This window comes from Pteropus medius, unplaced genomic scaffold (genome assembly GCF_902729225.1).
Source record: "Pteropus medius unplaced genomic scaffold, Ma_sr-lr_union100, whole genome shotgun sequence".
Classification (NCBI taxonomy): domain Eukaryota; kingdom Metazoa; phylum Chordata; class Mammalia; order Chiroptera; family Pteropodidae; genus Pteropus; species Pteropus medius.
This window is the reverse complement of record NW_024352780.1, coordinates 59,676-71,038: the sequence shown is the minus strand read 5'-3', so window position 1 is coordinate 71,038 and position 11,363 is coordinate 59,676. Positions and strand designations below refer to the sequence as shown.

General features: G+C 47.1%; 1 protein-coding gene across 1 annotated transcript; it reads left to right on the top strand.

Annotated features, from left to right (window-relative positions):
• Positions 1 to 2,732: 2,732 nt before the first annotated feature.
• MRPS24 (mitochondrial ribosomal protein S24) lies at positions 2,733 to 5,533 on the top strand. Its single transcript, XM_039847037.1, has 4 exons — positions 2,733 to 2,889; positions 2,970 to 3,038; positions 3,178 to 3,289; positions 4,801 to 5,533. The coding sequence occupies exons 1-4, from the start codon at positions 2,851 to 2,853 to the stop codon at positions 5,082 to 5,084; spliced, it is 504 nt and encodes a 167-aa protein (XP_039702971.1). The 5' UTR covers positions 2,733 to 2,850; the 3' UTR covers positions 5,085 to 5,533.
• Positions 5,534 to 11,363: the final 5,830 nt, after the last annotated feature.

Sequence of the window (11,363 nt, the reverse complement as noted above, 5' to 3'; positions counted from 1 at the left end):
AAATCAGGTCCTGGCAGTCGCCCATGTAAATGTGGGTTTTAGGACACTGGTTTGCAACCCCACCTGCAAGGCCGGATCCTCTAAGGAGCATTGGGAAAGCAGGGGTGCCCCCTAAGTCCTGTACTTGAGGCGTGGGGCCCAGTGGGCGCTGAGGTGTGGCCACGGCTAAGAGTGTAACAGCGACCGTGTGACCCTGGTCATCGTGAGAAGAGCCAAAGGGCTCCCTTGTGTCTGAGAGGGACAACTGTTCACCCTCGACTCCCCAAAGCTCTGTCCGGGCCCCTAGTGGGCCCCTGAAGTTGGTCACTTTTACCTAGATGTGGATGCTCCTTATCTAGGAAGTGGTCTGTGCTCAGCCGCAGAAGCCCAGGCCACGCCCTCCCACGTGATTCTGAAGGTACCCATCTGGTGACAGTGACGCATTCCTGGAGGAAGACGACTTGCTACCGTTGCCAGTTCTAACCTCACGCGGGCCTCAGATCATCTCCTTCTGAGCTGCAAAACTTGGACAGTGCTGCCCCCTACAGGACTGACCAGAGAAGCGAAGTGCATCAAAACAGAAATGGACATTACAGAAAAATACAACACCCCATTAAAATTATCCTCTGGCAATTTAAAACAACTTAAAACGATGCAACAATTAATAATATTGTATTTAAAAAAAATGTCGTTTTAAGTTAATCAGGCAAAAATTTACATGACCCCCCACCCCCCAGCAAAGAACCAGCTGAAAATCTGTGCAATAAGGCATAGTGTAAACAAAGATAAAAGGTAAGGTATTTAAACCACGAAATATCTAGGTCAGTCTGGAATTCCTGGGAAGACATCCCAGGCATAGGAAGAGTGGCTTGAATAAAGAGAAACACAAATTTGATGGTATTGCCTGCTACCTCGAGAGCAGAGCTTGAACCCAAGCACAGCAGCCCCTGCTCAGCTGGCCAGCGCTGCTTTCCGCTGCTCCAGCAGAAGTAGGTGGTGGTGTCACCTTTGCTGGAAGACCAGCTCATCCTTCCTCTCTGCTTAGGGTGGTGTTCCTGAGTTTTCACGAATCTTCAATAGCTGCTTCATCTCTCAAAGTGGATGTAGATATCAGATACTCCATTCTTTTTAAAAGAAACAAAGCAAAACACGTTTATTAGCGGCTCACTCTGTCAGACATTTTGCAATGTAAGTTTCACAACAACCATTATTGTCCTCATTTTACAGATGAGGGAAACAGGCTTCGGAAGGTCAAGTCACTTGCCTAAATTGCACAGCCAGGAAGCAGTAATTCAGATATCCCATGTTTCTCACCACTTTGAAGCAGATACATAAAACACCAAATTATAAAATTATCAAGCTTAATGGAAAACAAAGTACTATTGGTTTAAAAGGGTCCTTCAGGAAGTTGAAAGTTCACACATTTGGAAAGTTGTGATCGGAGAACATCTCATCCTAGTTCTGTTCCCTTACCCAATATGTAGAACAGTTGGAGGCCACAGGAAAAAAATAAAAATAAAACATTCCTAATGAAGTGGGCGTGAAAACACTGTCCTTTTACTAACCTTTTTTCAGGAACCACCTTGGAGGGGTCAAGGGAATCTTGATCATGGAAAGGACTGAAGCCCACAAACTGACGTCCTGGTCCCTCTCTGCCCCTCTCCAGTGGGATCCTGGGCAACTCACCCTCCACTTTTGCCTTCATTTCCCCTCCACACAGATGACGGTCTAGTCCTCCCTCCCAAGGGAACCACGCTGCATGCAAGCAACATCAGGCTGAATGATGTAGGTGAAAAATGGCCAAATGCCGGCGACTTGACATGATTCAACCTAACCAACGACCGCTGTTTATCCTAACAGCTCTGCGAGGCGGCATTATCATCAAACATTTTATAGATAATGCAACTGAGGCTCAACTGTACAAAGACTGTTATACCTGGGCCCAACTCCAGAGCCCATGTTTCCTTCAATTACTGTTTTGAGTTCTGAAATAAGATACCCAGTGTTACTTTTCCCTCTGACAATAGTTACTGGATACCAGTTACAGTGGTGACATTCTGGTTTGACTGTTACAGACCCTGTGACATGCATCCCCATAGTTTTCCTTACCATCCAGCCCTTTCTATCGTACTGAAAATGTTCCTTCCCCAAGAGCCAGACACTAGGGTGTGGTCACATGTGAAATCCTACGCTCTGCATAACTCATCCTTGAATTGTGTGACGTTTTAACCAAACACGTCTTCTTCATTTGTGGCTAAATCCAAGTATTTCTTTGTTTTAAAGAATATTATTTGGAGACAGCTCAGCAGCCTAATTTCTAGAACCTAAGGAAATGCTCTCTGCTCCCCTCCAAAGAGAGGGGCCCAAACCGGGCTGGGCGAGGCCCGCTGGGCGCCACGTGTTCCCTCTTCGGGACACTAGTGCGGGGACTTTGAAGGTGAAACCTCACGTTCCGCACCATCAAATTTCAGTTTGTGGTACACGATGTAAACAACGACGGTAGCAGGGCGGAGAGATGCAGAAATGAGCGATACGCGTCCACCCCACGTTACAACTGCGCAGCCGCGAGGCCCGCCCCCCGTGCCCGCCGCTCGCCGGCCTCGGGGTTGGCGCGGGATTGCGGCGAACCCCGCCCCACCTCAGAAGCCCCGCCCCACCGCAAAGGACATCCTCCGCGCCCGCGAGGCCCCGCCCCGCCCCGGAGGCCCCGCCCCTCCGCATAGGCCCGCCCCTCCCCCAGAGGCCCCGCCCCGGCCAAGAGGCGACTCGCACACCCGCGCCGGCTGCGATTTGGTCTCGTCCGCGGTCGCCGGCGCGGGTCTTTGCCCCCGCCCGGCGGTGGTACGTCCCACGCACTGCGCTTGGCCCAAGATGGCGGCGCCCGTGTTCAGCCGGGGGCTCGGGCCCCGGGTGAGTTGGCGACGCGAGCGGGCCCGGCGAGTCGAGGTGGGGGTTCTGGTTTCCTTCCATCTCACGCCCCTTTCCCACAGGTGCTGTCCTGGGGCCGAGAGCTGCCGTGTCCCTGGCGCACCCTGCACACCTCCGCGATCTGCGCCAAGGTGAGCGCGGCCGGGCCGAAGGCCGGGGAGCGGAGGGGAGGGGCGCGTGGCCGGTTGTGGGGTGCCGGGGGGACGAGGTTTGGGTGGCCGCGGTCTGGGGCGGTGGGCGCGCGGACTCACGGCTTCTTTTTGCTGCTAGAATCGAGCGGCCCGAGTTCGAGTGGGCAAGGGAGATAAGCCAGTGAGCTACGAGGAGGCGCACGCGCCTCACCATATCGCCCACCGCAAGGGCTGGCTGTCGCTGCACACGGGTGAGGGGACGGTGCCTATCTCGGTGGCAAGAGAGGGCGACAACGTGCTAGCGGGTGGACGGTACAACCCCAGGTCCCACGGAAGGAGTTCTCAGTTGTGTCAACACAAACATTAAGTGAACACGTGGCAGAGGTTTTATTCAACTGAGCAACCAATGCGAATTAGAAATCAGTTAAATACGTTCAGAGAAGTAAAAAAGCAGAGACCTGTAGACCCGAATGTCGAAGTGCGTTTGAAAGGGGTGCGGAACTGGATTTTTCCATGGGGAGCAAGGACTCGGTTGAACCTGCATAGGAGTTGTTCGCATGAGTAAAGATAATGGTCGTTCTGCACTGCCGTCAGTCACCCGTGATTTACAGAGACGCAAAATAGCTCATAGAATCTGCCGTGGACACGCGGGGCTCTAAATAGCGCAGTTTTCCTCTGAAGCACAAACTTTACTGGGCAAACATGTGCAGCGACCCTTTTCCCCACACTCCGTGTTTGCGGGTTTGCCCCTTGGCGCTTTCTCCCTTATTCTTCGACGCTGGCAGCGGCCAGCGCACCTTCCCCGCTTAGGTCTAACAGCGCTGCTTCTGGTCTCTCCTTTCCACATAGTGCACATTTGTCCTTTTCGAGAGCTGTGAGTACCATCTTTTCGCAGTGTTGTGCTCCTAAAATAGCTGGTGATCGCGAAGCGCTTGGTCCTGTTCCCGAGCGCAAGAAGGCTGCGGTGGGCCTTGTGGGGAACACGTGCCTGAGAGATAGGCTTTTGTCAGGCATCAGTTTTACCACTGTTGGGAGAGAGTTCGCTGTTAACCATCCCGTTTGATAACTGAGGTGTCTTTAAAGAGAAACACATACGTACTGACCTCTTGACATATCCCCAGGAGCAGTGGTTCAGTGTTAGCTAATTCATTGTTCACAGTGACTTTACAGAGCAGAACTACTGCAAGTTAATGAGAACCAGCTGGACTGTCAGTAGAAAAACTCTCAGCTTGGATATTTGTAGAGTTCCAATCGAGAGTAATTATTTAAAGATTCTTGTCCCGCACCCTTTTCAGGTTCTGGTTCTAAGGAGGCTCAGCAGATACTGTGAGAGATGCAGGGGTTCCAGGGTTCACACTGAGAGGCCACTGGCTGAAGGCCACTGGCCTGGCTGGTGAGAGAATTATGTCCCCAGTCTCAAGAGGGAGCTGGTGGACTCATCTTTTTGGTCAGTGGGATGACCAGTGCTTCTATAAGGCATTCAAGAAAGAATTTGAAAGGGACCAGGCATGGAGGGATCATCAGAATTTTGTGTCTTGGCTATGGCCTCATTCTTCCCTTTTGTAAAACAAGGGTGGTGATAGTACCTACTCCACAGGATTAGTTTGGGAGTTTAATGAAATAATGTGCTTTGAACTTTAAAGTTCTTCTTCTCCCATTTACATAAGGGAAGAGGTGGGGGTGGGGGTGGGATTGGGCACCTGTGCTCGCGGATGTTTTCTCTGGAGTTTTGGCTGACTCTGTGGTGCCCTTTTATCTTCAGGTAACCTGGATGGGGAGGACCATGCTGCAGAGAGAACGGTAGAGGATGTTTTTCTTCGCAAGTTCATGCTGGGCACCTTCCCAGGCTGCCTGGCTGACCAGCTTATCATAAAGCGCCGGGCGAACCAGGTGGACATCTGTGCTTTGGTCCTGAGGCAGCTGCCTGTACACAAGTCCTACTTCCTTGTGGGTTACAGTGAGACTCTGCTATCTCACTTTTACAAGTGTCCTGTGCGTCTGCACCTCCAAACTGTGCCCTCAAAGGTTGTGTATAAGTATATTTAGGATGGTCTTCTTTTTCTACATCAAGCTCTAGCCAGGAAAGGACGGAAACCTTTTGGAAGGGGTGAAGTAGAAATGGGGAAACATGTCCCTTCAGAGTCCAGAGGTTTCACTTTCAGACCTGTGTTGAATAAGTGGGCTCCCCATGTGGTCTGGCCTCACAGTCTATCTTTTTAGGTGAAGGATCTAGAATAGGGTTTCTCTGAGGGGATCCCAGGGATCCCAGGAAGGCTGCCAGCTAAGATTCATCCTCTTAGCAAACGTCGAGTATGTCATAAAGCATTGTCAACTGTCGTCATGTCATTGCCCATACATCTCCAGGACTGCTCACCCTGCATCACGGAAGCGTTGCACCTGCACCGACATCCCCTCTCCCAGCTCCTGGAACCATCATTCACGCTGCTGCTATGTCAACTATTTTTGATTCCACATAAAAGCGAGGTCATGCATTATTTGTCATTCTGGGTCTGGCTTATTTCACTTAGCTTAATGTCCTCCAGGCTCATCCACGTCCCAGTGGCAGGCTGTCCTTTGTCGTGGCTGCGTAGTATTCCACTGTGTACATGTCCCACTCGTACCCGTGCGTCTGCTGGGGGACACTCCAGCCGTTTCCACATCTTGAGTACTGTGGATTATGCTGCATGAACACGAGAGTGTGGATATCTGTGAGAGGTACTGATTTCGGGATCATGGTGGATCTAGTTTTAAGTTTTTGAGGAAGCTGCACACAGTTTTCCAAAGCGGCTTCACCATTTACATTTCTACCAACAGCGCACGAGGATTCCCTTTTCTCTAAAGTGAGCATCTTTATTTCGTGGGTGTTCATCCGTGATGCCTCTGCGGGCCACCGTCAGGTTCCTCCTGGGCCTGAGCACCAGAACTCCCATTTCATCTTCCCTGAAGAGCCCTGTGGGCAGGGGGAGGGGTTTATTTTGTGCTGGCGGTGGGGGTCTCAGTGATGTCCTGGGGGATACTGGGGCCTCATTGGTGGCCTTGGGGAGACCAGCCCTGTGTCCTCCCACCTTGCACCTGGCTCCTGCGGGCTGGCGGACACCTGCTTCGTGTGCTTTTGAAGTGGGAAACACTTGAATCGGGCACTTCTGGGTCAGTTCAAGTCACCCACACAATGCCATAATCCTAGCCAAGCACGTCCCTTGCGTATGCAGGACAAAGGCATCTGAGCATTAAAGACCATAGTGTGAAGGGTTTTCACTCTTCCCCTGCTCCAACCACCAGATTGTGAACATCTAAAAATAGTTTGGCAACTCATGTTGAGCATCTTGCTGTTTTCTAGAGAGATGGTTTTATCCATGGTCGAGCGTATAAATACATATGCGCGTCTGGAACATGATGTCCAGTTGTCACCTGCTAATAATTGACATAGTAAATGCTAGCGTTTAATTAAGTGGCTACAGTGCACATAAAGCAATCTGTGTGAAGAAGAATGCAGCAGGTTTTTAATGTCCTTTCTAAAGACACTCGTGCTGCCTTTTAAAAGAAATTTATTACATTCCATAATGAACTTATACTTAGCAGGCTGGCATTTTCACCGATGGCAGTGAGATGCGTCAGAGCCCTCACCCAGTCCCCATGGAGCGGCTGCGTTAGACAGTTCCTGCTGTGTGGCAAGGGCCTCTGGCCCTGGCCCTGCGGGGCTCTGTTTACTAACAGGCCTAGATCTCCGAGTGAGGACTTTTGTCTCCTCCATAACCTTCCTGTGTTCACCTGCTTTCAAGAAGCACGTCTAGGTTTGGAGGAGATAGATGTCCCCGTGGAAACCTGGCCCGGATTAGATGTCACAGGATCCATCAGAATCCTGGGCCAGTCAAGACTTGTGCCACAATTGTCATACACTTGCGTACACCTACTCACATCTATAATCGTTGCATTCTTCTAATTTCAGTTAACGTTGTTACATAGGCATGTTCTGATGCTAATAAGTGGATTCGCAAAGGGTCCAGGGTGTTCCATTATTTATTTAGTGCCATGCTACTGAATACACAGTTTTTTAACGCTGTTGTAAATAACATTAACATTCCTAAAAAAAACACTCGAGTAGTGTTCAGGAGGAAAATATGTTAATAGATATAGAATTGCTACATCTGATTTTGTTTCTCTTTTCTAAATAGCGGGTCAGTTGTGTGGGCCATTCTCATTCTGAAAGTGCACACTCACATTCCAAGGATGGGAACGAGACTTCCCGCCTGCCTTGCAGGGAGCGTGTGATCACAAAGGTGTCCAGCCCCAGCAGACAGACACTGCGTTCCTTTCTCTGACTTGGACACAAGATCTGCAAGTCTCAGACACCTCGGGAGATCAAATGTCACCTGCATATTGGGTTGCAGCATCCCTTAGGTCAAACATTTTAGCTGATGAGTTAGGCAAAACCAGGTGCTCATGTATGCCCATGTGACCAGGTGACACCCACGTACAGCTGACCCAGACATTCAGGAAGCTCTAAGGAGCCACAGCATGTCCAGACCGTGCAGAGGGCAGGGTTTGCACACAGGTGCCCCTCAGGCACCGGCTCATGGCCACTCTTTCTCTTCTGTGCTCTGTTCTAAGTTCAGTTGCAGGACGGCTGGAGTACACACACTGGGAGGTGGGAGGGAGGCAGATGCTGTTGCAGGACAAGTGAGCTGGCTGAGGCGCCAGGAGGGAGGCTGGAGGACTGAGCAGATCCAAGAATGCAAACACCTAGCAGACAGGGCAGGTGGCGTCAGGCAAGAGCCCTGTCACTTTGGTGTTCACTGAGACGCACCCCACGGCCCTGATGGGATGAGGGACTGCCCAGGGCTCTGTATCACGTGCTTGGCAGCCAGCACTCAGCTGGTGCCCTTGTCACCCTCCGAGGAGCAAGGTCATCAGCATCCCTGAAATCTACACACTAGGCCATCCCAGTTTGCAAGTGGGAGACACTGGTGAAAAGGCTTCCAACATGGTCCTGTTTGACCTCAAGGTGTCCTCTCATCAGTGACCTTAATTTTGGAAATGAGGCCTGCTGTTGCTAATTCTGTCTCATCAAAGTTGAGATCAAATTAGGTCCTATCATATTACATTAGATGACATTAGATCAAATTAGACATTTTTTGAAAATCACAGTTGACAGGGCTGCCCCACAAGGAGATTTTCCAGAAAATGAGCCACAACTGTAGAGCAATGCAAAGCCCAATGTTAGCAGCTGAGGCTGTCCAATAAACCGTCTTCTCACAGCTCGTGTTGCATCTCTTGCTGTGGCCAAGTGGAGATCAACCCCAGGGCTACCCTCGCATCTGTGATGTACACGTGGCCTCAGCATGACCAGATGGGCTGCTGGCACGGAACCTGGAGAAGCAAATGTCTAAGTCCCCATGCGATTTCTAAGGGGTCCAGTATGCAGAGCCGAGCAATTGAGGTGTGTGGCACTGGGCAAAGAGATGCCCGTGGCGCTGAAACGACCCCCTACCCCACCTCCTCCTGCCACAGATAACTAGAAATTCCAATCCAAGCAGACCTTGTTTCATTAAGCTGCACAGATGCGTTTTTCACAAGCCAAAGGTCTGTGGAGTCCGTGTCAAGTGCATCTATTGGCACCATTTTTCCAAGAAGCTCAGGTGAGGGTTAACCTACTTTTTTTAAGCAATGAAGTATTTTTAAGATTGTATTTTTTTGATATGATGCTTTTGCACATTTACTGGACTATAGTATAGTGTAAACATAACTCATAAATGCACTGGGAAAAAAAAATTCTTGCGACTCACTTTAGTGCGATATTCACTTTACTGCGGTGGCCTGGACCCAAACACAATATCTTTGAGGTATCACAATGTGGTAACCCTTCACACACGCAAGAATGGCTCTAATAAAAAAATAAAGTAACAAACGTCAGCAACGATGTTAGACAAATGGGAACCCTTAAACGTTGCTTGTGGAAATGTCAGATGATGCAGCTCCATCTGACAATAGCTCAGCATTTCCTCAGAGAGGAAAAAAAATGCAATTATCACACGGTTCCCCTTCTAGATATAGAAATTGAAAATAGGTGTTCAAACAGAAACTTGTATACGAGTATCCATAGCAGCACTCTCACAATAGACAAAAGGTGAAACAATTCAAATGTGTGTCAGTGAATGAATGGATAATCAAAATGTGGTCAATTAAGAAACTAATATCCTGCTATATAAAAGAATAAAGTAAATGGCGCAGCCGCTGCAGAAAACGTTAAGGAGCATCCTCAAAAACTTAAACATAGAATTAACGTTTGATCCAGCAATTCACTTCAGGGTGCACGCCCAAACAATTTGAAAGCAGAGATTCACAGATATTTTTACACCATATCATAGCAACACTATTCACAACAGCCAAAAGGTGGAAGTGACCCAGTGTCCGTGGACAGAGGAATGGGTAACAAAATGTGGTGTGTACACGATTCAGCCTAAAGAACTCAGGAAATTCTGATGCAGGTTACAACATGGATGAAACTTGAAGTCATTATGTTAAACGAAATAAGACAGTCACAGGACAAATATTCTATGATTCCACTTATGTGAGGAATCTCCAAAAATCAAATTCATAGTCAGAAAAGAAAGTACAATGTTTAAGGGTTACAGTTTCTCTACATCATTGCTGACATTTGTTAATTTTAGTTGTTCTGGTTATGGCCATTCTAGTGTGTGTGGAGGGGTGTCACACTGTGGCTTTTTAGTTGGGATTTCCGCCACCACTCGTGACGTCTAAGGTCTTCTCTTGTGCTTGTTGACCATGTGTATGTCTTCTCTGGAGAAGGGCCTAGTCAAGTCCCTTGTCCATTTAAAATTGGGTTGTTTGTTTTTTTGTCGAGTTGTAAAAGTTCTTTATTCTGGATGACAGACTCTTATCAAAGATATAATGTGCAACTAATTTTTTTCCATTCTGTGGGCTGTCTTTTCACTTTCTGGATAGCTTCTTTGGATGCACATAAGGTTTTACTTTTAAGGAAATCCAAGTTATCAATTTTTTGTTGTTGTTGCTTGGAATTTAGTGTCAGATGTAAGAAATCGTTGCTAAATCCAAGGTCATGAAATATATTTCCATGTTTTCTTTGAGAGTGTATAATTTTACCTCCTCTATTTAGGCCCTTTATCTATTTTGAGTTAATTCTTATCGGCGGTGTAAAGTTATGGTCCAATTTCATTTTTCTTCATGTAGAAGGCCAGTTGTCTGGGACTGTTCGATGAAAAGACTCCTCTTTTCCCAATTTAATGTTACCTGTCTTATCAAAAATCAATTGACTGTAGATGGGTGGGGTTCTTCTGAGCTCTCAATTCGATTCCATTGATCTATCTATTTATCTCCATGCCATTATCACGACATTTTCGTTACTGTTGCTTTGTACTAAGAATTAAAATTGGAAAGTGTGTTTCCAACTTTGATTTTCTTTTAGAAGATTGTTATGGCTCTTTGGGGTCCCTTGAAATTTTATGTGAATGTTAGGATCAGCTTCTGCTTTTTTTCCCCAAAGGCCTTTGGGAGTTTTCAAACGAATCATGTTGAATGTATACTCTGCATATGTACTATTGCCAATCAAAAAATATTAAGTCTTTCCATCACCATGGGATGTCTTTATATTTATTTAGGTTTTCTTTAATTTCTTTCAGCAATGTTTTATAATTTTCAGTGTACAAGTCTTGCACTTTGATTAAATCTGCTCCAAAGCATTTTATTAATGTCGATGTTATTTAAAATGGAATTATTTTTAAAAATTCTTCTTGATATTATTCCTTGCTAGAGTATACAGATTCCTTGCTAGTAAAACAGATTTTTGCATATTGATATTTTGTTCTGTAAATTTGCCAAATTAGTTTACTGGTTCTAATATTTTTTTGCCGATTCTTTAGGAAGTTTAATACATAAAATGAAGTGACCTGTCATCTGTGATAGATAGATGTAGTTTAACTATTTCCTTACACAGATAAATGCCTTTCATTTCATTCCTAATGTTTCTGGATGGAGCTTCCAGTACAACACTGAACAACAGTGGTGAAAGGCACCATCCTGGGCCTCATTCCTGGTTTTAGGAATAAACCTTTCCTCTTAAATAATAAGCATGATGTTTGCTGTAAGTATTGCATAATATTCTCTAACATATTGAAGAAATTTCCTTTTATTACTACTTTCTTGAGTATTTATATCATGAAACAGGACAGCTATGTTTAAAGCTTTTTCTGCTTAGTTGATATGATCATGTGTTTTTTCCTTCCTACTATTATTGTGGGCTATTACATGGCTTGGTCTCAGTACGTAGAACAACCCTGGAGTTTCTGG